This window comes from Pelobates fuscus, chromosome 6 (assembly GCF_036172605.1).
Source record: "Pelobates fuscus isolate aPelFus1 chromosome 6, aPelFus1.pri, whole genome shotgun sequence".
Lineage (NCBI taxonomy): Eukaryota > Metazoa > Chordata > Amphibia > Anura > Pelobatidae > Pelobates > Pelobates fuscus.
This window is the reverse complement of record NC_086322.1, coordinates 152,812,604-152,839,597: the sequence shown is the minus strand read 5'-3', so window position 1 is coordinate 152,839,597 and position 26,994 is coordinate 152,812,604. Positions and strand designations below refer to the sequence as shown.

At 40.3% G+C, this 26,994-nt stretch overlaps 1 protein-coding gene across 1 annotated transcript; it reads right to left on the bottom strand.

Moving 5' to 3' along the window:
- On the bottom strand, positions 1–26,989 carry ABHD18 (abhydrolase domain containing 18). Its single transcript, XM_063458428.1, has 13 exons — positions 26,730–26,989; positions 20,713–20,819; positions 19,692–19,776; positions 19,400–19,500; positions 17,803–17,881; positions 16,300–16,384; positions 14,524–14,551; positions 13,647–13,785; positions 11,062–11,151; positions 10,523–10,624; positions 9,135–9,498; positions 2,513–2,675; positions 1–1,809 (listed from the first exon to the last, which is right to left on the bottom strand). Exons 2-13 carry the CDS (start codon positions 20,802–20,804, stop codon positions 1,758–1,760), a joined length of 1,380 nt encoding a protein of 459 aa, XP_063314498.1. The 5' UTR covers positions 20,805–20,819; positions 26,730–26,989; the 3' UTR covers positions 1–1,757.
- Between the last annotated feature and the right edge of the window lie 5 nt (positions 26,990–26,994).

Here is a 26,994-nt window from a genome sequence, read left to right as displayed (position 1 = left end):
AAGATTCTGCACAAGTTTATTTCACCTTTTCTGTTGCAATTACACTGGTAAACTTGGTGATGAATTAACACAAGATCTTTTTGAAATAAATACTTATAAATTAATCTAAATCAACCTTTCATTAAGTAAATCAAATTTGTGGAGGGCAGGATGGAAAGAAGGTCTACCCAGGAAACAGTAGAAACGTGGGAATTAATTTATTGCAGTAATTCAAAGAATGATTATGAAATACACAGAAATGTTTCATTTTAATTAAAAATGGAATAAAGTATAAGGCATTTAAAAATTATATTCATAAAAAAAATATATATATATATTTTTTAAAGGGAATATGAAATCAAAGAATGGCATATTAGTTATTTAGGAAAATTAATAGAAACATGGGTTGAAATGAGTGGTACCTTTTTTGGTGCCTTTTTTGTCAAAGACCCACATTATGTACAAGAACAATCTTTTCCACTCCAATGTATCAATGTGGCCTGATAAGTATGGTGTCTCTTCCTACCATTTCCGAGTCCCTACCTAGGAGTTCTGGGAGTTGACACACAGGTAAATTAATACATAAGCAAAACTATGGTAATAGCGGTCTGTATGGGAGTAGCTTGATTGAAGGACCATTAGATGCACTAGTAAGTAGCAGTTTAAGCTTTGGAACGTAAACATTGCAGTTTTGTAGAAACAACATTGTTTACATTGAAGTGTTAAACACACCTTTAGTGGCTATCTTCCCAACAGCCACTAGAGGCACTTGCTCTTCAACATTCGAGTTTCACTCAGTTATGTTATATTCGAGGTTCATGAGGATGTCAAAGGTCATCACATGAAACTTATAAGGAAGCACTGGATGCATTGCTATCCTGTAGGAAGCATTTGATTGGCCGCACACATGAATCTTGTTCCCAGTGCTCCTCTCTGAAGAGTATTGGATTGGGCCATCATTGTGGAACAGACACGTCCATGTTGATGCTGCAGGTGGAAGAACATAAGGCAGCACCAAGAGTTTCTAAGCAACGTGGCACCCCCCAGCCTACCCTTTTTATTTTACAGTTGAAAGCGGAATGCAGGAGCAATATCTAAATATTCACTTGGCTTTGATCGTATTAGGAATGAGCTAGTATTCATAACAGTACAGTGTTCCTTTAAAATCTGATTGTTCAACTCAACAGGGTAAGTGATATAATAAGAATTAACATCAAGCAAATTTTCATAATGTATTCTGTGACGTTAGGCACTTCATTCATCAGGAGTACTCTGCTGCCGTCAGTTTACAATCAGATGGTATTGTGCAGTAGATTCTTACATAGAGTTAATTGAAAGTACATTCAGTTATTTGCAGAAGTGCAGGTAGTACATGTATGGGATAACTCATTGAGTTAATTCAGCTTATTAGATTGTTCAAATAAAAGCTAAAAATGGATTCCAAAAATTTGAGGGTTCTCATTTTTTACACAATATAAAGAGAAATCTGAAAAACAACTTGTCAAATATAGTTTCAAAAAATGTAACCAATTCAAAATTGGCATGTGTTGTTACCACATAAGTTCATGTGAGTTTACTATATGCAGAGGACACAACTGTGCCATCATCAAGACAGTCACTTTATATTTCCTTCTGTGCGAAGAGTGTCCTTTCACAAGAACCACAAATGCCTAGTTGAAGAGACAGATGGATTGGTGTTGGCATGTCCTTTCTGAACAAGTCACGAGCATCAAGTCTTCTGTAGAAGGACGGTGTGAGACTCTCTTGAACGCACATCATCACATTGGATACTTCTGTAGAAAGCGACTAAAGGCGTCATAGATCGCTTGCCTAAAACAAGATTTTTAATTAGATTAGCCAAAAGACTTCAGTTTTTATCTTTTTTTGTCCAGTTTTACAAAGTACTAAAGGAACACTTCCAAAGCATTACAGTCCATTGTCCCCAAAACTGTTTGGCACTATTTGAAAACTTACATGGATCCCCTAGGTACCTGTGCCATATCTACTCTTATCCAGCAGGAGAAGCTGTATATCTCTATAGAAAAAAGCATGGACAATGCAGGATCATGCGCATCAGGTGAAAAAAACTCAGTTGATGGATTTAGATCATGAGCGCAGTCCTGCATGAACCTGCTTAGCACAACAGGGCAATCTGGCTTCTCCTGTAGGAGAAGACCAGATGCAGGGTATGCAGCTGTGGGCGCCTTGCAGGACCCAGGTAAGTGGTTGAACCATACCAATATAGTTTGGTACTTCCAGTGGTACAGTCACAGGTGTCTGGAGTGTTCCTTTTAATGTCATTTAAATGATAGTCTACTGGACTGCTTTTTAACAAAGTTTCAATGCTCGGTATTTACACAAAAAGACATTTAAAAAAAAAAGTGTATTTATAATTTAAAAAAAACAAAACAAATTAAAAAAAATAAAACTGTGCTTTATTTTTTTTACCCCTATTGACGTTACTGCATTTGGATTGCAAACAAACCACATGTCACTAAGTGACATGGAATGCAAAACTAAATTGCATACAAACCTGAATAGCCCTTGTTTGAAGAGGTAGGCACTAACATGACCACCTTCCAGATATCTGATCTCACAGTCAGGCCAGATCTCTCCGAGACTGCGTACACCAATCCGGGGAACATAGGCATCCTCTTTGGCTTGGACGACTATAATTAGACTTGGATCTACTGGGACTGGAGAGACGAGTTTGAAAAGTGAAAATCGATTTACGGTTAATGGAGCACATTTTATCTTTAGAACAAGAGTCCTATCTTGCAAGCACTAAACTAGCACTGCCTCAAACCAGGTTGTAAGAAATATACCATGAGAAATGTATTTAAACTATCAATAAAAAGACAAATGATAGGTCAGGATAATGGGCAATGTACGTGCAAGAATAATACTTAAACTGACATTTCATAGAAACATAGAATGTGACGGCAGATAAGAACCATTCAGCCCATCTAGTCTGCCCAATTTTCTAAATACTTTCATTAGTCCCTGGCCTTATCTTATAGTTAGGATAGCTAGGTATGCCTATCCCACGCATGCTTAAACTCCTTCACTGTGTTAACCTCTACCACTTCAGCTAGCAGGCTATTCCATGCATCCACTACCCTCTCAGTAAAGTAATACTTCCTGAAATTATTATTATTTTTAAATTCTTTATTTTTGTAGCGCAGGTATAAGAGGCATGAACAACTGAAAACACGTCATGAGTTTAAGCAATAGGTCATGCAAAAAAAGAAAATTAAGACATCAAGGGATAGATGCACAATATAAATATATATATATACACACACCCCCTTACATTGTGAATTAGTGTAGTAAGTGGTGATATAGTAGCGGTTTGAAGGTCATGTAGTATGGGCGACTAACATTTTGGAGTTATGCAGGGTTTGGAAAATTATACGTGGGGTTCTGTTGAGCCGTACGTGGGTCAAAGTAGAGGGGATGTATGAGTCGGGGTAGCTCCAGGTGTTGAGGCGTATTTGCCCTTGCATTGAGTGTTACCCCTAACCAAGAGTGCAGCAGGGGGGGGGGGGGGGGATATGCCTTTCCAACATTAGTAGCAATTGCGCCAACGTACGTATTTAGTTGTTCCCCACATATGGTGAAGGTCTAAGGCCCTTGTCAGTGTAGCGGCACTGTGGTTAGAATTTTGAAAACTTGAGAGGAGGAGATAAAGGAAAGGAAAATAAAAGTGAAGAACATCAGAGAAACAGACTGAGTTCGGAGCCCTCTGCTGGGCCAGTACATGAAGCGTCAGCACCGGTCTTAGTCAGGTGTCAGGTCGGCTTCTTGCTACATTCCTTGGAGTGAAGGTTACCACAGCAGCCGGGTCCCAGGTGCTAGTTGAGGCTCGCGGGTTTATGCTTGGAGTCAGCTCCAACAATCCCAGCGAAGAAAGGAGAGTTGGTGCTTCTGTTATTGAGGTGATTATATGGGTCGTTCCCTTGTGGGTCACTGATAGGGATCTCGCCAGTCCCCATCTGTATGGTATGTTGGCTGTGCGCAGGCGGTGTGTGTTCTCACTGAGGGATTTTCGCCATTGTAGTGTGGCTTTTGTTAGGTCTTGGTAGAAGGATAACGGAGTCCTCAAAAGGGAACGGTGTGAGCATTTGAGAATGACGTCTCGCGCCTGAGAGGATTATGTTTTAAGTGAGGTAGGGAGGCGATATATGCCATCCATGAATATCTTTCTGCTACAGCAGGAGGGACGACAGGAGGCGTCTCAGGTAATGTGGTAGTTCGTCAGTCGAGACAGTGGCAGGGATGCCCCGGATTTTAATGTGATTGCGTCAGCTTCTGTCTTTCATGGTTGACAGCTGTGTCGCCAGCGTCTGTTGGTTTGATTGAAGTTGGTGCAGAGTACCATTTATGTTAGTCATGCCACTGTGTAGATTAGTAATTTCTTCCTCTGCATTCTGAACTCTGGTTGTGACTTTTTTCACATCTGCTTTGATGATATTAGTGTCTGCTGCCAGCATTTTGTGGATATCCTGGAGTAGGAGCTGTAGGTCATGTTTGGTGGTAGGTGCTGACCTGTCTGTGGTGTCCATGTGAGTGGATTGGTCAGTTTGGGAAGCTGTGGAGGTCTGTGACCCTTTGGAAGCTGTGGGTGTCTGTGCTCCTGTTTCCTCTGGGGTGCTGGTGAGTGTGCTGTGGAGACCCTCTGCGGGCACCATCTTGTGAGGTACTTGCCTCTGCAGCATGGTCCCGATATCCCTATTGTCTGGTGGGATCCCAGCCCCAAGTTTTTGTGAGCGGCGCCCCATGGCTGTTGTGTGCTCAGGTGGAGGCACGGAGACCCAGCCCGGTTCGTCCAGGAGGAGTCACGGAGGAGTGTTTCCCAACTAGCGAGGGCAGGTGAGTAGGAGGCCCTAGATCGGCGCCGCTACTTGTGCACCATTGCGGGTTGAAAGAAGGGCATCGGTGGACTCAGCGCGGCTCCCCGGTAGGGTTTAGGTGATTTGGGTCGGGAACAATGTGGCCAGCAATGGAAGGCTTATTTTGCCGGGCCTGCTCAAAGCTACCAGAAATGGCATCCGGTCTGGCTCGTGGCTAGCTCCGCCCCCTCCTGATAGTCTTAAATTAGAGGGGAAAAGGTTTAAAATTATGTCCTCTATTTCACAGGGGACTGTTTCATTTAAATAACCTATAATTTGTTCCACACAACTAATTAATATGGACAAATTGTGAAGAAAGATTCTGCTACAACATAACTACAAGTTGTCATAGGATAAGTATCTCTGTGTAGATAACTCATATGTGTGTATGCTGCTGTATTGTAAAATATGAGTAGATCATTTATAATACAGAGAGTAGATCAGACCACGAGGGAGATTTATCAAAGTGTTGTATACACTTTTAGACCTTTTTTGGCACAATATATGAATTCTGGTGTTTTTCCCAACTGTTTTTGTACTGTCATTTTTTTTTTTTTTAAAACATACAAATGCTTTAAATTGCAAAGACTCAGTGAGTGAAAATTGTTGTTTTTTTTCCCCACATCTGTCTGTCCTTAAAGCCTCTCTACGAAACACTGGTTTTGTTGCTGAAATAGAGATGCATGCCTTTTACTGTTGTGAATCATGTTGTGAATATTTCAAGACATTTAACATAAAATATCACACAGTATTAAAAGAGACAGTATAGGGGGCGGGGCCTGACAATCATGGCGACTGGTTGTGTTTCTTGGGAGCTCCCAGGAACACACTAAGGAAATCTCCTATTTTGACTGAAATAGCCAAAACCGGGCATCAAGCGACTTACCCCTAACTATATGTGAAGAAGACCCGACTTGCGAATGCTTCCACCAGTCACTTCGAGCACTCCAGACACCGAGCTTCACTGAGGCCTAGTGAGCGCTGAGGAGGGGAGAGGCGGCCGCTCTCCCAGACTGGCGCGACCGGAGTGCGGAATATGCGCCTGGAGCCCTGCTACCCCCCCCCCCCTTTGGACCGGCGGGGGTTATCCCGGTCCCTACCCTGATGGCTCCCAAACCCTATCTAAGAGCAGCACCAGAGCCGCAAACACCCGCAAACATGGCGGAGCACCATCTAAGATGGCGGACGACACGTGTCCCCACACTCCTGGAGGGGAGATACCTGATCCATGCTGGCGCCTAGAGGCAATCTTCGACGCCTTCTGGAGAAAGCTGGAAAGCAGGCTGAAACCCAAGGAGACCACCGAGGCACCTCCTGAACCACCCCGCTACTCCCAGAAGCGTCCTACTGCACACACCACGAGCCCGACATACCGGAGACAGCGACGACGGCCTAAGCGACGTAAGGCAGTAAAATCAGCCGGCTGGCAAACTGCAAAGCTTCCTAACCCCAGCAACATGCAGCAGGAAAAGCACAGGGTCAAGGAGAGGAGTAGAATTCAAGTGCAGCTTTACGTTATGCAGGAGTCTCCCCTGGCTGACAATCTAAGGAGCCAAGCACCCTGGGACACTAAATTCCCTATAAGAGGGATAGGATGATCACCAAGATGGGCCTCTGACCCCAGCGCCTACCCAGTCTGGGGCACCTGGGCAGTACTGGACTTCATACTTGCCATACTTGTATAATCTACTAGAGTTGTGCCTCCCACTTTCTTTGCTTTACCAGGTCCAGAGGGTAATGCAATCTATGCTGCTGCCATTCCTACAACCTATTCTGATGGGGGGTTGGGGCTGTCTGGGGTGGTAAACTCTACTGTATCCCTTACCTTACCATGTCTATCTACACACAGTACCTCTCTCTTATCAGTAAGGGGATATGTTATGTCATGTCATGCTTGTTTATTAATCTACTTTTACTACTCTCATGTTTCACCAACGTTACTGCTACTATATAATATAAAATTGTGCATTGCCTAGCGATTACCCTACTTGTTACTTATGCTAAGCAGCTCGAGGATTGCCTTTGGGGTACCTCAAGCCAGTTTGTGTCCATAATATGCACTGCAAAAATAAAAAATTCAAAAAAAAAAAAAAAAAAAAAGAGACTGTATAGTAACCAAATAATTTTAGCTTGACATCATGCCCCTGCAGTCTCACTGCTCAATTTTCTGCCATTTAGGGGTTAAATCACTTTGTTTATACAGCCCTAGTCACACCTCCTTGCATGTGACTTATACAGCCTTCCCAAACACTTCCTATAAAGAGTCATCTAATGTTTACACTTTCTTTATTAAAAATTTAGTTTAATTTGCAATTTCTTATCTCCTGCTCTGTTGATGGCTTGCTAAACTTTGTAGGAGCCTCCTGTGTATGATTTAAGTTCAGGAGCAGGAGTTAAAAAAAAAATAAAAAATTAAAGGAAGTTACATCTGATTAAAAATTAAACAATTTTAAGGAGCAGGCCTACAAGACCATGCTCAGATTGTTCTTGACACCCATACGTCTATACCGAATGGGAACGTCTGACTTGGACGTATACTGGAAACAATGCGGACACAAGGGAACATATATACACCTCTGGTGGCACTTGCCCAAACTGATCCCATTATGGGCAGAAGTTGCCAAACTGATCTCGGATCTCCTACAAACGACCATTCCACTCGACCCATGGATTTGGCTCCTCTCCAAACTCTGGGACCGATTAACCAGAGCCCAAAACAAATTGACAAGCAGAACAGCCCTGGCAACAAGAAGAGCTATAGCAGAGCTCTGGGGTTCACCAATCATATCAACAATACAGACAGACAGTAATTCACAAAACAAAGGAAGCAACGGAAATGGAGAGAATCTCAGCAAAAATACGCAAAACTTCCAAACATTTCTGCAAAATTTGGGACCCGTGGCTCAACGAGCCTCAACTCTAATAACAAATACTCACGCCAAACAACCACAACACGTCAATAGACACCGCCTCAAACCCTTAGCAGATGCAATAACCACATACGGGGGAGGGCAAGAAAAGACCATCCACCTTCCTATTCCCTTTCCTCCATTATATCCGCTTCCTTTTCCTTCTTTCCGCTTTCTCATCTTATTCTAACCTGCCCAACAAAACCCAGTAACGAGCACCAGACAATTGCAGGACCGAACTGTATAAAGCACACCACCCACCAAGGAGGCTGTGACCTGGGCTGAAGTCTTTGGGTATCGTCGTTGGGTGTCCCTCGTTTTGTTCTATGTTACATTTTTTTTTGGAGACCCTCACGCTGGGAACGCCCTAGGGCAGGGATAGGCAACCATCAGCACTCCAGATGTTGTGGGCTACATCCCCCATAATGCTGGCAAAGCATCATGGGATGTGTAGTCCAAAATATCTGGAGTGCTGAAGGTTGCCTATGCCTGCCCTAGAGTACTCCCATCTCCTTTCTCTATTGGCCTTCACATACTAGACCCCACAGTCGCCACACCAAACATCCTGGCTCTGCACAGGGAACCAGCTCCAGTGAGCCGAATCACACCTCGGCCAACAGAGACGCCTCGAACACCCATCATTAATAGCTACCATCATGGTATATTTCTTCCTTTTCTTTACTTCCTATAGTTCCATTTTTGGTACATTATGTTCTCCATATCAATTTTGACTCTTGATAATAAAGGCCATAGAGCCACGAATTGTCTCCTACACCAGCTGGAAGCGCCCACAGACAAAAACCCTGAATAAACTGAGGGGTACTTGAATAAATGGGCCACTGTGTTAACGCCTATACAATGTAATTACCAAAAGAATAACCATGGAAAAGTCTAATGCATTCAGAATTTGCATACCTGTTGACTCATAATGTATGTGTACTAACCGGTGCAACGTTTCCTTTCTGAAACGATTAACACTATGCCAATAATACCAAACCAATAAACACAGAATGTTGAAAAAAAATTAAACCATTTTGTTTTCATGCAGGCTGTGTCAGTCAGTCACAGTCGGTGGAGGTGTGGCTGCTTAAACAGAAACAAAAGTTATTTAACTCCTAAATGGCAGAGAATTGAGCAGTGAGACTTCAGAAGCACTCTATACACCCAAACCGCTTCATTAAGCTACATTTTTTTCAAGTGACTCTAGTGTCCCTTTAATTTTAATAAATAAAAAATAAAAAAAAATAAAAAATCTTTTTTTACAGATGACACTATTATGAATTTCAATTCCCACAGTATTTTCCATTCAGAAAAGGTTTGTGTCCCACTTGGCGGTTTTCAAAGAGAAGCATACCTGAAAAATTGGCAACGTGTGTACATTCATCCATGACACCTTTCATGAACAATAGAGACTCATTTTGAAGAGTTTCAGCCCTCCTCTTCTCGTCTCTTCGTGCCTGCCCCTTTTCCATTGCTTTTGTAAGGCTCTCTTTCCCCCCAGACAGTGCTTGGTTAACATATGACATCTTAGAATCCCCTTGGAATAAGATTCCACTGGCATTGCTGCTGGTCTGGAAAGGCTGAACAGGATCATTTGGTATTGGTTCCCTTTTTCTTTTAAGGCGGAAAAGTTTGGAGGCAAAATTTATGTGGGTCAGGCTGTCAACACTGCTTGGAAAATTCTTTACAAACTCTTGTCCCATTTTGAAGGAATCTGTCTGAAAAGATAAAACGTTGGAAAGGAACTGTTCTGGCAAACCAACTGCAACATTTAAAACCTGACATGTCAGTAAAGTGTTGCTGCTATTAAAGTAAAGCAATGCTGTAAATCCCAAGGATACAAATATTTCATTGGTAACAGCTCCGTTCTACACTTCTGTGTTTATATCACGTTTATAAATCTCAGGAGAGGTTGTGCAAGTCACATACAGGAAGGTGTGACTAGGGCTGCATAAACATCATTCATGAAATTGAACATACGCACTCCAAAATGTCTGTTTTTCATGTTGGGTCTGCTGAACACTTCTACCCGATTCTCCTCTTTTGCTACAGAGACCCAAAAAGTCCTGCTAGAATTTTCTGTTAGCAGTACAGTGCCAACCTCTAAGCAAAGAGTGTAAGCTGATCGCACTCAACCAATGACTTAAACCCTGCACTCTTAGTACCAAAACCACTACAGAGCGCGGAATTAGAAAGGCAAGGGAGCGGTGGTCAGCAAACTCCAGGTAAATAGTCAAGCATTTTGCAAATGGATTGACTACTTACATGGCGGTTGCTGGGGCATACTTGGCACAATGATCACTGCAGCACGCTTGTTCATTTAATAATCCAGTTAGATAAGCTAGAGCAAACACTGCAATTGAGGAGGAGAAATAGAAACATTGTTGACTGTCAGGCACAAACAACAGAGTTTATATCAATGATTGACAGGGAGCGGTTGAGGCACCCAGCTGCAGAATAGAGTGGTGTGGATTTCTAAATATTGGGAGAAGTTACAATAATAAAAATCCTGGGAAAGAAAAATTTCCTTTTAAGTCGTTTTTAATAAAACACCCATTACTCAAAATACTTTTTAAAAATATTAAATGGCAACGTTCAGTGGCTCTCACAAGTAGGTGGTGGAGGCATTGCTGAAAGTTACACACAGGATTTTCCTTACTGATATCATATGAAGTACTTACACCAAGACCTATAAACACAAATCAGATTTTTGATAAGCAGTTTAGCATTTAATATACATACCCCGCAGTACTCGAGCATATGTATAATCTCCTCTTCATAGATGGACTGTGTGCAGTATTGCTTTTCCAGCTCTCTCCAGTTAACAGCTTTACTTAAAACTCCCTTTAAATATACATATAAAAGAAGACCAGATGAGAAGGTTTACAAGTCTAATCCATAGAACTGCCAAAGGGATAGGCAAGCATCATGGGAAGATAGTTCTAGAAAACAGCTGAAGTGGCCGAAGTTAGCCATCGGTGTCATAACTAAACTCCCTTATGTGTTGGTACAATGCTATACTTTAATGCCCACTACAAAGACAAATGTTGAGACAAAGTATTTTCTGAAAAAAATTTCAAAATGCCAAACAAATGCGGCTTGAGTGTATAGAAATGAATGGACATTTTGCAAACTAAACTGCACGAGTGAATAAATTTTCAAATGAAAGACATTGTTAAAATACTACCTATAGAATTTATGTTCACGGTTCATTTTATTTCAACCCAAATGCTGACCGGAGTACTAAAGTAATATAAAAGCATATATTTGAGTTCAGTTACCGTTGTGAAGACTCCAGAAGCTGTTGACCAGGAAAGACATGGGACTAGTGGAATTGGTTTAGGCCAATTCGTTACTGCTAATGAAGCCATCTATAAAAAGGACACGGTAACAAAAAATAAACACATAATTCATCACTTGTGAGGAGGACATACACTTATGTCTGCAGCATTTAACAGACTTGCGCATTAATCTGGTTTAGCTGCTATGAATGAATGAATAAAACGCCTTTTACTCTGCACCCGAACTGAATCTTAACTCCCGAAATGTATTCAATGAATAAGACTCCAAATGTAAATCCTGGATGTATGGAGTACATCAAGTGCAAATTATCAAAGGCATTTTATTTGTGAACAAATACTTTTCAGCTGGAATGAATATGTCTATCATTTAATGTTTTTAAAGAAGACAAAAAGCACACTTCAAGCACCAGCACAACTTAAATGCATTTGATAGGTTTTGGCCTCATAGTCGGGGCTGTGCTTTCTCCATGTTTACATCTTTTTAGGAGTCGTTAGAGAGGTGGGTTTACATTGCAGGAAACCAACAAAAAAAATTTTCCCCACTCAAAGCTAAAGATAATGGAGAAAAAATAATTATTTTAAAAATATGTATATATTAAAAAAGTGTATCCAAAAATATTCAATCTTTTGAAAAGCTTGACAGTGGCAATGACAGTCTGTCATGCTATAAATACTCAAAGCTAATTATTGGCGTCAAAATGTAAACACATCTACAGGGAGTGCAGAATTATTAGGCAAGTTGTATTTTTGAGGATTAATTTTATTATTGAACAACAACCATGTTCTCAATGAACCCAAAAAACTCTTTAATATCAAAGCTGAATATTTTTGGAAGTAGTTTTTAGTTTGTTTTTAGTTTTAGCTATTTTAGGGGGATATCTGTGTGTGCAGGTGACTATTACTGTGCATAATTATTAGGCAACTTAACAAAAAACAAATATATACCCATTTCAATTATTTATTTTTACCAGTGAAACCAATATAACATCTCAACATTCACAAATATACATTTCTGACATTCAAAAACATAAAAACAAATCAGTGACCAATATAGCCACCTTTCTTTGCAAGGACACTCAAAAGCCTGCCATCCATGGATTCTGTCAGTGTTTTGATCTGTTCACCATCAACATTGCGTGCAGCAGCAACCACAGCCTCCCAGACACTGTTCAGAGAGGTGTACAGTTTTCCCTCCTTGTAAATCTCACATTTGATGATGGACCACAGGTCTCAATGGGGTTCAGATCAGGTGAACAAGGAGGCCATGTCATTAGATTTTCTTTTTTTATACCCTTTCTTGCCAGCCACGCTGTGGAGTACTTGGACGCGTGTGATGGAGCATTGTCCTGCATGAAAATCATGTTTTTCTTGAAGGATGCAGACTTCTTCTTGTACCACTGCTTGAAGAAGGTGTCTTCCAGAAACTGGGAGTTGAGCTTGACTCCATCCTCAACCCGAAAAGGCCCCACAAGCTCATCTTTGATGATACCAGCCCAAACCAGTACTCCACCTCCACCTTGCTGGCATCTGAGTCGGACTGGAGCTCTCTGCCCTTTACCAATCCAGCCACGGGCCCATCCATCTGGCCCATCAAGACTCACTCTCATTTCATCAGTCCATAAAACCTTAGAAAAATCAGTCTTGAGATATTTCTTGGCCCAGTCTTGACGTTTCAGCTTGTGTGTCTTGTTCAGTGGTGGTCGTCTTTCAGCCTTTCTTACCTTGGCCATGTCTCTGAGTATTGCACACCTTGTGCTTCTGGGCACTCCAGTGATGTTGCAGCTCTGAAATATGGCCAAACTGGTGGCAAGTGGCATCTTGGCAGCTGCACGCTTGACTTTTCTCAGTTCATGGGCAGTTATTTTGCGCCTTGGTTTCTCCACACGCTTCTTGCGACCCTGTTGACTATTTTGAATGAAACGCTTGATTGTTCGATGATCACGCTTCAGAAGCTTTGCAATTTTAAGAGTGCTGCATCCCTCTGCAAGATATCTCACTATTTTTGACTTTTCTGAGCCTGTCAAGTCCTTCTTTTGACCCATTTTGCCAAAGGAAAGGAAGTTGCCTAATAATTATGCACACCTGATATAGGGTGTTGATGTCATTAGACCACAACCCTTCTCATTACAGAGATGCACATCACCTAATATGCTTAATTGGTAGTAGGCTTTCGAGCCTATACAGCTTGGAGTAAGACAACATGCATAAAGAGGATGATGTGGTCAAAAGACTCATTTGCCTAATAATTCTGCACACAGTGTATATGGATGACAAGAGAGAGTTTGATTTATATATACACACCTTGCATAAGTTGTAGAGTTGTACACAAGTAAATCCTGGACATAGATTAGTTTGGGCGTTCATTAAAAAATAATCTTTTTTTCGTACCACCTGAAAAGTTTTATTGCACAAGTCTAGCGGACATGGTACTTTGGCTTTCCCTCTAATTTTCATTTAACTTTAAGTTCCCCTCTTGTACAGTAAAATATGCTGGCACTATATAAAGGTTGATTATAGAATAGCCGAGTACTGATGATATAGAAGACCAATGCCACATTACTTACATGGCCTCCCATTGATATACCAGTCATTCCTAGGGGCCCATATCCTTCCCTCTCCAGCCAGTGTAGCAAGGCAGCAGACTCTAGCACCAGGGCTCCTCCCATTACAAACAGGTCAGACACATTCTTTAAACTTGATCTCCTTTTGAGGACAAAAAGAAAATGTTGGTGATGTCACATATGTATGAGGTTCTCTGTCTACATCCCACTCATGTCTGCTGTAAATTCTATGAAGCAGAATGTAATATATACTAATGGTTCCCAAACCAGTCCTCACGGCACCCCTACCAGTCAAGGATTTAAGTAATACCCAGTTGTGTCTAAGGTGTTTTTTTTTTTGTTTTGTTTTTTCCTTCTACATGCTGTAGTGGTTATCCTGCAAGTATTCCCTCGCCATGTCCCGTAGTAAGGTGTCAAGCTGTTTTTAAACAGAATGAACTTGCCTGGGTCTGTTGGGCACTTCTGTTTTTTTGCAATACTACTCAAGCAGACGTTTTTCATTCTTTAGCAGTATCAGTTTTGTCCAACTTTGTATATCTCAGTCATTTTTTTGTTTTGCTTGATGAGAAGATGTTAATATTCATATTGCACATGTTCTAATTTTAATTTCCACTTGGAAGCTTTAAAAGTGCATACACTGTGAAAAAGTTTCCATGTTTTTTAAATGTGTATAGCCAAAGTAATAAATGATTTTCTAAACATGCAACATGCAAGTACTACCAAATAAAATTACTCTGTCTCCTACACCGATTTGCACTAAATTAATGTAAAGTAATAAACACAGTTACGGCCAGATTATAATTTAGATCTAAACGTTTAATTCTAGAACATATAAAGTTCTTGTAATTGGAAACCAGATAAACAGTAGCAAAATACTTACAGTTGGTCCTTTGGCTTTCTGCAGCCATGTAAAATTTTGGGAAGTTAAGGAACAAGCATAGGCTACTTAATTAGTTTTATTTTTTCTTTTAAATGGCCTCTGTTAGCACTGCAAGTACGGAAAAGTCACAATCTTGTTTTTGTGAGAAGGCCAGACTGGACATGCATATCTGTTGGCTAACAGAATATTTCACAATTCATACCTCAAACACAATGACATTGCACATTTAAAGCCAAAATAATTAATTTGGGAAAAATCCTGCAAGTCTACCAATTTTGCAGTTCTGATTACTTTAGTCTAGAAACCCCCTTGTCAATTATCTGTGATTCCCATTTTAAAGTACAATACAAAATACAAAAAAGAAAAACAATGTAACAGTAGAAAATGGACAAGAAATCAATACATTTTAAAAGTTAAATTGGAACATGTTTATACAATACATGGTTATTGTGAACATAACACCGTTAGGTTTGTCTAATTTTGTTGACCTACAGAAACTGACATGGTTTGTTTCCATCCCCCACCCCCCAAACAGCATTAACCTTTTAACGATATTATGTTTTTAGATAGGTGTTCAGTTACCGCAACAGAGCTTAGCTGTTCCTTGTTTGGCAAAATGTCGTGATATATAACTACCGACTACATGAAAAAACATTTTGTATCAAAAAACAGAAGTATACTTCGTACCAGGCAACAGCCTCCATACACTTGCTGGGATCAGTATATTTTATAAATCGTACGATTTGTCATCCTATATAATTTTTTGCTTTAAAAGGTACAAAGAGAAGAACATGTAACTAATGTTTAATAAATATTTGGAAGGGAAGGAAGAATATTCCATGTCTTTGTATATTTTGGTTATTAAAATATTAAGATGTGTGTTCTCTAACATCAGTTGTTTTAAGTGTTAAACTCTATCAGAATGATTAGCATTGCTTCAGACCTGAGGAAGATAGGAAAGCTCTCAAAAGCTTGTCTTTGAAATATTAATACTCTGGTATTTTGGCATTATATATTTATACATATATAGACACACAAATATCCACGAAGAAAGGCACACGCTGGACTTCTATTTCTCCTCCTCATCTACAATATTAGCCTTGCCTTGTCTGTACTGAATTTCTGAGAAAGGGGCACTTTAAGCAAAATAACTACTAGAGCTCTGTGCAGTGGATACATTCCTAATACCCTTTGGGCAATGCCTACAGTTTTCTGTTAAACCATTTAGAAGAGGTTTGAAAAAAAAAAAATAATAATAATTAAGCTCTACACAGTTCTCTGTCAGAGGCTGCTCACCAAAACTGATAATGCAGAATGTAACACTTTTGTGTTAAGAATTTTGTCTTTTCTGGACCGCAACGATTATTTTACAATACTAGGAATGGGTTACACCAGCATCCTCAGCCAATCACCACTGACATAGATAATACAGACATTTACATTTTGCATTAATCATTCAGAGGAGGAGACCGCATTCTCCAGGTTCTGTGGACAGCTCCGTTATGTTGTCAAATCACTAATTAAAAGACAACTAAAGGCACCCAGATGAAGTAGTCTGGATACAATAGACCTGTAGTTTTAGCCCAGCAATGTAAAAAATTGCCATTTTGTGAAATCAATTGGTTTGGCCTCTAACCAACACAGCCAATATACAGAGATGCAGTGTTATGTTGCCTAGAGTGCTGTTAAAGTAAGAAAACAGGAAGTCAGGCCTTCAAAGACACATAGGTTAGTTGCTGAACTAGATTGACACAAGTTTTATTTAAAAAAGGATATAATATGGATTTTCTAATAAAAGGGACGCTATACCAGCCTCTTTGAGCATAGGACGTGCCATTAAAGTTCGTCTTCTCCAGTAATACTGTTTATGGGTAGAATATACAAAAAAAGGTTAAAGCACCCCCAAAGAAAAACAAAAACACAAAACAGATATATTAGTGAATCTTCAAGGGCAGTAGAGCAAAATTATTCAAAGAGAGAGGAAAAGCAAAATACTTTTTAAAATGTTGCTGTGTAGTTTTAAATTTCATGTGTACTGCTACACCAACGTTCCCTCAACTCAGCTACACCTTATAAGTACAACAAAACTCCAGTGTATACCTTTGCAAAAAGTTTAAAGCAGGGTCAAATAGTTTTTTTTATGAGAAATGTTAAGAAGGCTCTATAACGCCAACACTAATTATAACATTTATAACCCTAATGATGACAATAGTTCTGACCCTTACCGTAACACAAACCAGGAATACTAGCTAAACCCTAAATACCAACACTATTCCTAACTGTAACTATAACCATAAACATTAACTATAGCTCTAACCACTAATAAAAACCATAACCCGAAACATAAAAGGACCATTATAGTGCCAGGAAAACACACTCGTTTTCCTGGCACTATAGTGCCCTGAGGGTGCCCCCACCCTCAAGGACCCCCTGCCGCCCGGATCTGGGTAGAGGAAAGGGTTAAAACTTGCCTTTATTCCAGCGCCGGGCGGGGAGCTCTCCTCCTCCTCCCCGCCTCCGATCCTCCCTTTCGGCTGAATGCGCATGCGCGGCAAGAGCTGCGCGCGCATTCAGCCGGTCGCATAGGAAAGCATTATCAATACTTTCCTATGGAAGCTTGCGTGCTCTCACTGTGATTTTCACAGTGAAAGTCACGCAAGCGCCTCTAGCGGCTGTCAGTGAGACAGCCACTAGAGGATTTAGAGGCTGGATTAACCCTTATATAAACATAGCAGTTTCTCTGAAACTGCTATGTTTATATATAAAAAAGGGTTAAACCTAGCTGGACCTGGCACCCAGACCACTTCATTAAGCTGAAGTGGTCTGGGTGCCTAGAGTGGTCCTTTAAGACTAGCGAAGATGAACCCTAACCCTTGAGACAATGGAGTTAGAAGGATTCCCTTTGCGAGTATCAGCAGAAGAGTACTCTTGCTGATGCACACAGCTTTTATCATGTAGCATGACCCACAGCTGACAGAGGGGAGTCCCAGCTATCAAAATGGTCCCTGCAGATAAACTTTATAACTAAATAATAGATCAACAGCAAAAAACATATGTGAGGAAAGATGAACTTGATGGACGGAAGTCTCTTTTCAGCTATGTAACATGTAACGGTGTTATGAGTCCTTAAAAATAGGACAACCATGACAGAATAACGGCCATTCGTCCTTCAAGGGTTAAGACCATGAAATATAACCCTGGATCAAGTTTGGGGAAAAGAGCAGTCTATGTGTGCAGTTACTCGAATAATGGCTTCTCATGTACATGCGCTATACTTACATGATCTCCTGTGCCAGCCAAATGGATACAGACTGGTCTGTATTTGCTCTTCCATTCTTTGGGGACTATGAATTGGAATCTGCCAAACAAAAGAAAAATGTATATAGAATAAATTCAATATAAATTCAAGTAAGGGGGCGGAGCCGAGCAGCCAAGCTGAATGGTCACACACATACAGAGCTCTGAACAATTACACTGTATAAGCCCCTTGAGAGACCCTAAAACAGGTAAAAAAAAAAAAGGCAAGGAAAATACCTACGGGCGAGGGGAAACAAAATGGGATGCAAAACTAAGAAAATTAAACCCAAAAAGCCACTTAAATATTGAAGACATGCTGAGGCATGCACATGGCTCGGTGAGGCCTAACATGGTGGAAGATCTCCCTGTAACCCCATGCCCAGGACCAAAGAACATTGGACAAGACAATTCTCCGGTGACCACTGAAGTGCTCAAACTGCTTCTGGCAGACCTCCAGAAGAGTATCCAGATGGATGTAGCATTACTCTGTGCAGATTTGCAGGGCATTTCAGGCAAGCTGACAGCGGTGGAGGCCGCATTCAGCGAACCAGCATCACAGATCGCCATGTTGCAGAAAGCAGGCAAGGGACTCCAACAGCAAAACGAGCTGAGTGACCACTGCTTCACTGCCATTGAAGACTGGAGGTGGAAAAACAGCTTCAAAATAAGGGGCATCTCGGAAGAGGTCCCCATGGCTGAGGCGCTTATTGGTAGCTTTACTTACCCCAAGATAGGGCAAAATGGTGGGAATCTATGGATTCTTCAGAGTACCAAAGTCCCCACGTGCCCCAGACAATGTGCCAAGAGACTTGGTCCTCCAGGTGCAAAGTGTTAAAAATTAGGCATTTCTATACCTTGACCAACAGCACATACACTATCTAGATGTTTTTTACAAGGACATTTCAACATGAAGGTGGCCACCTTTTTATGTGTACTAAAAATATAAAAGGCACAAAAAGCAAATCTAGTTTTCTGTAAATCTACAGGGTTTCAAGTTCCTTGAGGCAAGTTCTGCTCTAGCAGGGTTATTTACTAAAAAAAAAAAAAAAAATATATAACTTTTGGGTATACAAAGTGAAATGGCACAATTGAATAAATGATCTTAGTCAGCTGTGCTTCCAGTTCAGCTATTTTGGTGTAAAGGTAGACGTTCACTTTGAATTCTCGACAATTCTCACTGTAGTGAATAACTCAAGCAGATACAATTTTCTCCTAGTAAATTTCAGCTTTCCCATTGTGTTAAAAGACCATTGTCGTGTCTTAGCAGTGGTTTATAGACTATGTGTGAGGCCAACATTCAGCAGCAGTTCCACTCATCAGAAAATGTATATGGAACTGCTGCCAATTTAATAGTGGGCACTGGCCTCCTTATAGCTCAAAATATTTTTTTTGAGTTTTAACTACCAGTAGAACAAAGCAAGCATGCTGACCCCCCTCTGGCTCCCCAACAGCAAACTGGGATACAGTCTCTTAACCCCTTAAGGACCAAACTTCTGGAATAAAAGGGAATCATGACAGGTCACACAGGTCATGTGTCCTTAAGGGGTTAAGGGAGGTTGGGACTTGTACTGATCCTTACCTTGCAGTAACGGTTTCAGCAGGCATGACATCTGGTACATAATGAACCAGTGGAGATGTGAAGTACCCATCAAGAATCCTGCAGTCTGTTTGATCTTCAACCTACAATAGATAAATACACAGACTATAAATTTGATTGCTGAAAATCAATAAAAAAAATAAAATGAAAAAATAAATAAAGTCACAGCACAAAGTAACATTCAAAAAGAAAAAGATCCCTTATTGGGCTTGATATAAAGTATCTCAGTATAATGTACAAAACAAAATTAACAGACAAAATGCACTTTTAGTACCTTGTCAATGTACACCGGGTAGTCTTTTGGCACCAAGTGCTGGCATTTCTCTCTGTTTCCAATAATCTTCCGAAATTCAAATATTCTACAAAAAAATTTATATGTATGAAAGCACTAATGTGGCATTCCCAAACTTAGATACAATATATTTACAGTAGATATCCTTAGCACTTACAAAGAATTCAAACCATACGCTCTTTTTTTTTTTTTTGGACTACATGACGTTATTTGAGATGCCTAAACAATCCACTGCAGCTCAGTGTAGTACTAAGAGTATTGCCTCTTAAGGCAGTAAGCATATTCAAATTATAGTAGATGTAATCAACAATATCTGAAATGTCAAAGGTTGCCAACCCCTGATCAAGAGCATTGTGAAAAGATGTTAATGTTTTCCAAGCAGGGATTCCACTTGGCACTACCCACTAGACTAGAGAGTAGAAATTCACCCCTAGTGAATATGCTCTGGCTTGCAGTGAGGAGTAATTTTTAAGGTCTGGCTAGCAGCATAGTATTTCAAATGTTAAAGAAACACAAATGTGTATTCCTAATGCTACAGTGCCTCTTGAACGATGTAAAATGCATTTTTACTTACTTTTTTCCGCCCTCAACGTTGGTCTCTGCGCTGCTGTCCTACCTCTTTGGCTGAGATCATCAAGCTTGATGATCTCAGCCAATCCAAGGCATTACCATAGGAAAATGTGCATAGTTATGTTATGAACACGCACTATATAATGCCGTGCTGCTGCAATAAGATTGTGTCCATGAGACCATCTGATAGAAATGGCAGATTATTACTCTGCTATTTCATCAGAAGCACCTCTTGTGGATGTCAGAGTTTAGGACATAATGTCATACAATATTCAGGTAACATAAAAACGTTATAGTATTAATGCAAAGATGGTAGCTAAATCCCCCGAAACATTATGCAATTCACAGCTTGACCAATAATTAAATCAGTTAGTATTTAGTTACACATAAAAAAAAAAAAAGCACATTTTTAGAATTTCTGTCTGAAAAAAACCTTTTAAGATGTTCTGGGTTCCCCCATCCACTGATGAAAAATTTAGTGAGAAGCAGCCGCCTGTACAGTACATCGAGCTTACTCAGGCCCATTGGCAGACGTCACATCTGTAAAAAAAATAAAAAATAAAAAAATAAAAAATACATTAGGAAACTCACCTAGCTGAGAGTCGTGCCCAACAATGCAATCTGACCAAGTTTATAAATATTTTATGATATACTTTTCAAAGTTTTTGCTGTATTTTGGTTTGTATATTTGTTCAAAAAGTATATGCTTTCTGGTTTAAAAAATATATTTCAAGTTATGTATGTTCCAAAGATGGTTGGGAGTGAAACAGAATCAAATAAACCAAATATAAAGTTATCCAAGTAAACGTTACAAATCAGTATTTCCTCCAATAGTTTCCAAGCTGCTGCTTTGGGGGGAGTACCTGGTGAAAAAATTTGCAACTAGATGCAAGAGTTAGAACGTTTCTATATAAAAAGGTAAGCCAAGGAATACAAAACAATTCAATGTAACTATTTCAGAACAGACCAGCACTGGCAAAAGCAACAAAGTGATAGCTTGTAACTCACACTACACACCCATTGTCTGACATAGAACAGCTCTGTACAGTCAAGAGACAAAACATGTTATTCACCGAATGGAAAACTAAACAGTCATCAATTATAGTGGGGCATTAAGTTCAGCATACACTCTACCACAGTATACTTCCATAACACAACCCAAACTCAGCCTTCATGTACATACGCACAATGAACAAAATTATAAACGCAACACTTTTGTTTTTGCCCCCATTTTTCATGAGCTGAACTCAAAGATCTAAGACTTTTTCTATGTACCCAAAAGGCCTATTTCTCTCAAATATTGTTCACAAATCTGTGTTAGTGAGCACTTCTCCTTTGCCGAGATAATCCATCCACATCACAGGTGTGGCATATCAAGATGCTGATTAGGCAGCATGAATATTGCACAGGTGTGCCTTAGGCTGGCCACAATAAAAGGCCTCTCTAAAATGTGCAGTTTTATCACACAGCACAATGCCACAGATGTCGCAAGTTTTGAGGGAGCATGTAATTGGCATGCTGACTGCGGAAATATCCATCATCGCTGTTGCCCGTGAATTAAATATTTATTTCTCTACCATAAGCCGTCTCCAAAGAAGTTTCAGAGAATTTAGCAGTACATCCAACCGGCCTCACAACCGCAGACCACGTGTAACCACACCAACCCAGGACCTCCACATCAAGCATCTTCACCTCCAAGATTGTCCGAGACCAGCCACTGCAACAGCTGCTGCAACAATCGGTTTGCATAACCAAAGAATTTCTGCACAAACGGTCAGAAACAGTCTCAGGGAAGCTCACATGCATGCTCGTCGTCCTCATCGGGGTCCTCGACCTGACTGCAGTTTGTCGTCGTAACCGACTTGAGTGGGCAAATGCTCACATTTATTGACATCTGGCACTTTGGAGGGGTGTTCTCTTCACGGATGAATCACGGTTTTCACTGTACAGGGCAGATGGCAGACAGTGTGTATGGCGTGTGGATGAGCGATTTACTGATGTCAACGTTGTGGATCGCGTGGCCCACGGTGGAGGTGCAGTTATGGTATGAGCAGGCATATGTTATAGACAACTAATATTGGTGCATTTCATTGAAGGCACTTTGAATGCACAGAGATACCTTGACGAGATCCTGAGGCCCATTGTTGTGCCATTCATCCACGACCATCACCTCATGTTGCAGCATGATAATTCATTGCCCCATGTTGCAAGGATCTGTACAGAGTTTCTGGAAGCTGAAAACATCCCAGTTCTTGCATGGCCAGTATACTCACCGGACATGTCACCCATTGAGCATCCTTGGGATGCTCTGGATCGGTGTATACAACAGCGTGTTCCAGGTCCTGCCAATATCCAGCAACTTCGCACAGCCATTGAAGAGGAGTGATCCAACATTCCACAATCAACAACTTGATCAACTCTATGCGAAGGTGAAGTGTTGCACTGTGTGAGGCAAATGGTGGTCACACCAGAAACTGACTGGTTTTCGGACCCCCTCCCTAGATCTCCCCCACACACATTAAAACTGCACAGATTTGTGAACAATATTTGAGAGTAACAGACCTTTTGTGTACATAGAAAAAGTCTTAGATCTTTGAGTTTAGCTCATGAAAAATAAGGGAAAAAACAAAAGTGTTGCGTTTATAAATAGTTCAGTGTAATAAGTACTGATAAAACATGAACCTACAACCTTTATATAAAAAGAGGCAAGTCACTACATTGCACACACACACACATATATATATATATATATATTTAGAAAGCTCTTTACATCATAGCAAATTAGCAAACGTATTAATATTATAATTTACAATCTGGATACATGAAGAAAATGGGGTCCACCAATACGATTAACTAAACGGTTATATGTGATGAATAGACAACCATACTCCAAAATCCAGACTAATAAAGGCAGGTGGCGACTTCAGCCAATTATTAGCATGTGTTCAACTCTGCTAATTAAATCGGAATATTGCTATTTGGTTTTTAATTTAATATTTTGTAAGAAGACAACTGTGTTTTAAAGCAAGACAAAACAACCAGCAAAGCATGTTTGGAGAGAGTAAAGATACTACTCCAGTACTATTCAGGCATCCACAGCTTTGTTTTCTTTTAGGATGATCATGTAGTTCTATCTTAGCTTGCAAAAAAAAAGTCTATACAAGCACAGACTTTCAAAAAAAAAAAAAAAAAAAGTGTATTTCAACATTACCCTTTATTGTTCCCTGACATTGTAAGCTTTCCTTAGAAAATAAATTGTGGTTCTTCGACATGCTGACCTTCACATTTCACCCAGTTTGTGTCTCCTCCTACCTAGCTTTAAACCAATCCTCTCCCTACATTGTACACTATGACTATGGTATTTTGTTTGTGTCTGTTCATTGTGCTATTGTTAACAGATTGCTTTCTTACTAGGTCAGACACACAACACATGCTAAATAAAGTAAGGTGATTAAAGTCAAATACAGCAAACATCCCAACAGCCGCGTGTGAACGAGAGGGTACAAACGCAGAAACAGTATTTGAAAATATCTTGCTTTGCTCACTCACATTTCAAATTTGCTTTTTGTTTATAGTAATATTTGTGCTGAAAATGGTGATATTTTAAATTTATATATAATTACTTAAAATTAAGTGCATGCAACTAATCACTACTTTTACTGTAAAAGATTTAGAACAGAAAAATCTGAAGTGAAATGTAAAAAGTAATTTTATTAAAGTACAGATTAAACATTAGTATTACCTGTAATAATGGTTTAATAAAAGTGATGGTCTTTCCAATGTCTGGAGACAAGACCCATCTTAGCCTCATTGATAATTCACACTTAACACTTCCACAACATCCCTATTAAACATAGAAACATAGAATGTAACAGCAGATAAGAACCATTCGGCCCATCTAGTCTGCCCAATTTTCTAAATACTTTCATTACTCCCTAACCTTATATTATAGCCTTATGCCTATCCCACGCATGCTTAAACTCCTTTACTGTGTTAACCTCTACCACTTCAGCTGGAAGGCTATTCCATGCATCCACCCTCTCAGTAAAGTAATACTTCCTGATATTATTTTTAAACCTTTTTCCCTCTAATTTAAGACTATGTCCTCTTGTTGTGGTAGTTTTTCTTCTTTTAAATATAGTCTCCTCCTTTACTGTGCTGATTCTCTTTATGTATTTAAATGTTTCTATCATATCCCCCGTCTCGTCTTTCCTCTAAGCTATACATGTTAAGTTCCTTTAACCTTTCCTGGAAAGATTTATCCTGCAATCCATGAACCAGTTTAGTAGCCCTTCTCTGAACTCTCTCTAAGGTATCAATATCCTTCTGAAGATACAGTCTCCAGTACTGCGTACAATACTCCAAGTGAGGTCTCACCAGTGTTCTGTACAATGGCATGAGCACTTCCGTCTTTCTACTGCTAAATTACTTCCATCTACTCTGCAATATACTGATTGGCTGAGAATGTCTCTTTGGACAAAACGGATTCTACCTTTATGATATACCTCTGTAACGGATCCCCTATACTCCAGCTGAGTATATCCGTGCAGAAATCTCCCGAAATCCAAGTGTGGCACAAGGTGTAGTGATTATAACTCCCAATCCCCCAAACATGAGCCAAGACTTCATGAAGGGGCAAAACGATCTGTTTAATGGAGGCCACATTTTTGTGCAAGTCCCCAAACAAGGTATACTCCTCATGGACCTTGTTGGGGACAGGGACACAATTACAATAACCAATCAGCATACAGTTATAATGTATAATACTCCCACACAAACAGTCTAATTCCTCCTTTCTATCCTGGAGATAATTGGGTTAAGTGGCTGTAGTAAACTCAATTATCTCCAGGTACAGAAAAGAATGCACTGTTATAAAATTCACCAAAACACTTTAAAATACATAAAATCATATTTCGCATAACCGAAGAGAGCTTGAATCTGAGCGCCCAATATATCCGAAAAGTGCTCAGATCCCACGAACACAGTCGAATCGCCATGGGGTTGAAGGATTTAACCGACCGCTCTGAATAAGTCTGTCCAGAAATAGTGCCATGATTTTAGCTGTAGGGGTCGGTTTAGCTCTTGAGTTTTCATCCGAACGTAAATCAGTGAAACCATCAAAAAGGGGAATGAATCCCCTGGTTCATACTCTATAGTAATGGTTCGGTAATTTTAGTTGACCAAACCGTCGAACCAGGTTCTCCTAGTTTGCCGCAACAGAAGCAGGCATACGTATGTTTTGACCGGTGTTCGGGTTGTCGAGTGGCCACCTCAGAGTTCCAGGCACTCGACGACCAAGACTAATAGGTTAGGATTGGTAGGAGTTTTCCAAGTTAATTTCAAATTTAAAGCCAAAATATCCAAATTGAAAATATAATTGACTGGGAGAATTTTTCTTATTTGGCAATTGACCTAAATTTTTAAATTCACTTAGAAATCATGGCAATTCACATTTGTCGAATAACCCTGCAAGTCTCGCAGTCTTAGAGAACAAGCCTGATTCTAGCTTGGAGAATTGACAGAACTTGACAGCTGAAGCTCTGCCTTTGTGCCAACTTTGGGCTTAGCATAAAACAAACTTGTGCCCGCTTTGTCTTAAGGTATGTTTTGAATGTGTTGTAATTTGAATGAAATTTCAACGCAGTCAACATGAGTATTTCATAAAGAAACAATCTAATTTTTGGTGAGGTGACAAGCCAATTTAACTGTGCATTATCAATGCGGCTGAGATGAGGATGGTCCCTCCGCACAGGTTTTTTTAATCAAACAATTAACATGGTGACCCTATGAGCATGACCACACAAGTAAGCTGTAGCAGTTATGTTGCGAAGCATGCCCCTTTAATCTCCAATAAGAATTTTCCATACATACTGCATCAGTGACAGGGTTTAGATCATGGCTGGGCAAACAGTAGATTACCAGTTGTTCTAGATTTAGAACGCCCACTACCATGATGTTTTACCAGCCTTTAGAATGGCAAGGTATCCTTTATTTGCAGTTTTACATTTGGGCACTACATCAGTGATTGCCAACATCTGCTCTCTAAAGTTTTATAGTGTTTATGGAGTTTGGCTGAGCGTCACAGGTGATGAAGTTCACATCACATCTGGAATGACAAGGTTAACAATCACTTTTTTTAGAATGACACAACAGTGAAAATGGAAGACATGGTGATCTGCTATAGTTACTTTATTTTTTTTTAAATTCCATAAGAGGAAATTCCCTACAACTAACCCAATAAAACATTACCCAGTGTCACATCACACCCTCTCTGTCTGCAGCAAGTATAGAGGGCACACATGGAGCATGGTTCATGTCCCTGGGTGAGAGGAAAGGAGGGGGTTGCCAAGTGATAGTGAAAGCGGTCAGTGTTATCAGTACCACCCCTGTGCCCTCCAAACACCATTCCGAGTCACTGACTGCCCTAGCAGCCATGCACTCCATACTCACACGCTGTCCTGAAGGGCGGGCCCTATTCGTCCCGAATACATTAGTATTGGAAGTAATCGATCACTGCTGGAGTTTCCCGGTATTCTATGTTCGGTCAATAGAACATTGCCCTGAGTGCACGCGAGGTGTGGGCGTGTCGGCGGTGACGTCACTACAGCTACGCGCAACAGTCTTCGCCGCACGTCTCACAGTTACTCCCTGACATTGAAGGGAATGGCTTTGGTTTCCCGAGTCACATGACTATGTCAGTGCTCCGGCCGCCATC

What these genes read in the sequence shown, in the direction of transcription:
- ABHD18 (XM_063458428.1), bottom strand. Translation starts at nt 20,804, where the DNA reads ATGGGCCTGAGTAAGCTCGATGTACTGTACAGGCGGCTGCTTCTCACT. An exon ending in CTTCTGGAGTCTTCACAACG is followed by an intron (nt 10,625 to 11,061) that starts GTAACTGAACTC and finishes GTATATTTAAAG; the next exon opens with GGAGTTTTAAGTAAAGCTGT. An exon ending in TTCAAACAAGGGCTATTCAG is followed by an intron (nt 1,810 to 2,512) that starts GTTTGTATGCAA and finishes ATCTTGTTTTAG; the next exon opens with GCAAGCGATCTATGACGCCT.